We start from the raw sequence: 3,714 nt of genomic DNA on the forward strand, positions 1-3,714 counted from the left end.
AGAATGACACAATAATATATATATATATTGCATGGTATTTTCTTCTCATTGTTGACATTTTGGCTTTTAATTATTTTTGCCAAGATCTTTTTTATTTATTCTAAGAAAAACGTTATGGGTATTTTTTTTTCTTGCCAATGTTATATTTGTGCTCTTATGTTATTTTCTAAGCATTTTTATGTGTTGGCTATTTGATTTTGCTATGTCAGATTCTTTAATACGGTTATTATTATTGGTCTTTTGGACTAAATAATTTATTTGGGGACTATTATTGAAAGAAAAGAAAGTAAATGATTGTCAATGTTTTATTTTAATATATTCACACACACACCTATATACATACATATATATATATGTATGTATGTATAATAATTGGCTTTTATCTTACTGCTAGGAAGGTGTTGAGAATGACCCAACTCACTGTGGAATATATCATTCCGGCGAGCACATGATCAATAACGAATGGGGAATGTCCTTAGTTCCTCTCATTCCTGGGTATGTACTTTATTTGAAAACCCATATGTATTATACTAGCAATATAGATTTCATGGTCAAATTCTTGAGAAATTGATAGTTTCAAAAGCGTTGGATATTGGAATGTCAGCATGTTTTATTTATTTATCTTTTATCAGTAAACTAGTATCCAATAATTAACTTCATCGCCCTTTTTTTATTTTGAGAATTCTACTATATTTAATTCAACGTAGGTTATTGGAATGTGTTAGCTGCATTGATTTGATCATTTTTATACCTTTAGTAGTGGACAATTTTGAGTTCCATAGAATTTACGATGTTAGCTCCTCATACAAGGTTGCTCTAAAGATGAATTTACGAGGAAATTCTTATGTTTAAAAGCTTGTAAGAATTGCTTCTTTTACATTGAATTGATCTGGGCACTTTTAACAAATGCTGAAGTGTTTTCTATGCAAATACTTACAATGGTCAATAGGACTCCAATTCATATATAATAGGTCTGATATTTATTGCTTTGTTAGAGCCCATACGCTCAGCGTTGTATATGTTATATGTATGTCTAATTATATGTATTTAAAGCAAGTCAATAGATTAAGTTGCATAATCTCCATTTGATGGTTTAAATGTGAGCCATGTTTAACATCTTATACTGGTGGTGTAAAGCTTCAAAGTGATGTTAAAAACATAAAAGTTGTGGTATTATATGACTTTCTTAATAGTTTGGATATTAATTCAATTAGAATCTGTTCTTCACTAGACTCGCTTCTTTTTTGGCAGAGTATTCTCATGACTACACGCAAGCAATTATATTATTAAGAGGTTTACTCTGCAATTTCTGAGTAATGTCCTATGTTTTAATGAAAATTTGGCTACACTATTTCATGCTTCCAAGTTAAAAAGGTGGTATGGAAAAAAAAGATTTGGTATGACCAGAATTACCAAATGAACACAGAGATCAACCTGTACAGCACGCTTTTTCTATGTAACAGGTTAAAAGAACGCAGAGATCAACCTCTACAGCACGCTTTTTCTATGTAACAGGTTAAAAGACGAAGGAAAAAACATTAAACCATAAAATTCGATAAGTATAATACCACGGACAACCTATACTATCTATCATCTCACGAGTAAATACAATTGAAAGCAGACATTTTTTTTAAAAAAAAAAAAGGTAAAAAAATATACTATCTCCGTACTCTTAATTATCACTTAGCTCATCATCGATGCCAGAAACGTTCATCCTTGCAGATGCTTGTCTAGCCATCTTGACAATTTTCTGTGCCTCTCGGCTAATCTTCTGTTGTTCTTTCATTGCCATTTTTAGTATCTTCCGTTGCTCTTTAAACGAGAAAGAGCCCAAATCTGACAATAGCTCATCGTTCTTGCTCCAATCATCACTGCTTATCGACCAATTTTCTTTACTCCTCCTACGAGGCTCCTTTTTCGGAGAACACCATAAGCAACCTGCTCTCTTCGGCGGAGACGGAGAATCCTTCCTCGTCGAATTTGAGGAGCACAACGGAGACGAAAATAACCCACTACGCAATCTCCAACGAAGACGATTCTTCTCATCCAATCCTCGTTTAGAAGCCGAAAAATTGACTTTTTCTGGAGACGAATTAGAGGAACTCGAAGAAAACGAAAATGGCCCACGTTTTGATTCTTTGGAAGTTAAAAAACCCAAAATTTTCTCGATAGGAGATGAGCGATACGTAGGTGGTGATTTTGACTTGGGAGGGGTTATCTTTTGTGGGTTTTGTTTGGAAGGAGAGAGAATGGTAGAATCTTCGTCGGACTCTACTTTACCAGGAACCGAGTTAACCGACTCGGTCTTGGAAGTGAGCTCAGATATGTAACGAGCTGAACCACCATGATGTGGCAGAGCGGAAGAGGGGTTGGGCTTGGAATTTCTGGCCGGAAAGGATTTGAGTCTGTTGAAGCGGGACTCGAGATCACTGGGGAGAAGAGTATCAACAAAACCAGAGCAGTTGATGGCGGATACCTGTTCAAGAACGCAGAGGTCTCGGGTTTGGGAAATGAGTTCTTCCACCGCAGAATCGTCCGTATCTGAGAGGAAAGAAAAATCGGCCATTTGCGCAGGCGAAGCTTCAGGCTTCAAAGGTTGAAATCGGTAACTTGTAATGGAGTTTTGGGATCTCTGGGGAGTAGTGGGAGAGTGGCCTCGGGTTCGGGAGTGGGCGTGTAACGGCTAATTCATGATGTTGGCGTTCCTGGGGACTGATTTTCTACGTGTAGGACCCACTTACGTGACTTACCTTCTCATGTGGGGCCCCTGAGATTTTTTTATTTTATTTTTAAAAAAAATCGAAGATCCTTTCATTAAGATTGAGCATCAAGTACATCAATAAATTTTTTAGTTTTTTTTTTTTTTTATGGAATTTACTTATTTTGTACTTGTGTTTGATTAGTACTGTTTTGGTAAAATAAAAATAAATTGGTATTTGAACTCAAATTTGATCCCAAATAACAGGCTGCTATATAAGTATATTCCCACAAGAATAAGGTACTATTTTATATTAATTTTCAAATTAACTCAATGACTGTTAATAAGAATGTAGGTACCAAACATATACTTTATCAAAATACAAGATATGAAATGCTATCTATACTTTTTAAGATATATATTTGGACATTTCTTTCATTTCTCACTTCAATTTTAAGCATTTAGTCCTTCATCAATTTTGAATCATTTGAGTCATTGGATTCATTTTATTAGCCCCAAACAAGTAGCAAACTATTTTGCTTTTAATAGTTTTTGTTACTCTAATTTTGTTTCATAATTTCTAAACCAATTTCTAAGTTTTTTTTCACTTAAGTCTTCATTTTTGTCTAAACAAACACACTTAAAAATAAAAAATAAAAATAGAGTAGAAATTAAATACAAAATTTACTAATAATTAAAATACAACAAATTTAAACAAAATGTCTAAAACACACAAAATTCTTTACAAATAATATAATGCTAATTAATTCAAATTTACTTAAAAGTTTTGTTGACGCCGTTTTTCATCAAACAGTGAAAGAAGAGCACATAAACAATAATTGATAATGGCCAAATACAATAAAACAAATCAAACACACGATTTTTACGTGGTTCAGCAGTTAAATCTGTCTAGTCCACGAGTCTTTGTTATTAAACTCAAGATTATCTCTAGGAATTCTTCAAGAATGAATTCTCCAGAGTTTTCTCTCAAGGATCAGAATTTCGGTCCATTACAA

The 3,714-nt window shown here is 33.5% G+C and overlaps 1 protein-coding gene across 1 annotated transcript; it reads right to left on the reverse strand.

Moving 5' to 3' along the window:
• Positions 1-1,380: 1,380 nt before the first annotated feature.
• Positions 1,381-2,929, reverse strand: LOC133777450 (uncharacterized). The gene has a single exon (XM_062217047.1). It carries the CDS (start codon positions 2,564-2,566, stop codon positions 1,673-1,675), a length of 894 nt encoding a protein of 297 aa, XP_062073031.1. The 5' UTR covers positions 2,567-2,929; the 3' UTR covers positions 1,381-1,672.
• Between the last annotated feature and the right edge of the window lie 785 nt (positions 2,930-3,714).

The sequence above is a fragment of the Humulus lupulus genome, chromosome 5 (genome assembly GCF_963169125.1).
Source record: "Humulus lupulus chromosome 5, drHumLupu1.1, whole genome shotgun sequence".
Taxonomy (NCBI): Eukaryota; Viridiplantae; Streptophyta; class Magnoliopsida; order Rosales; family Cannabaceae; genus Humulus; species Humulus lupulus.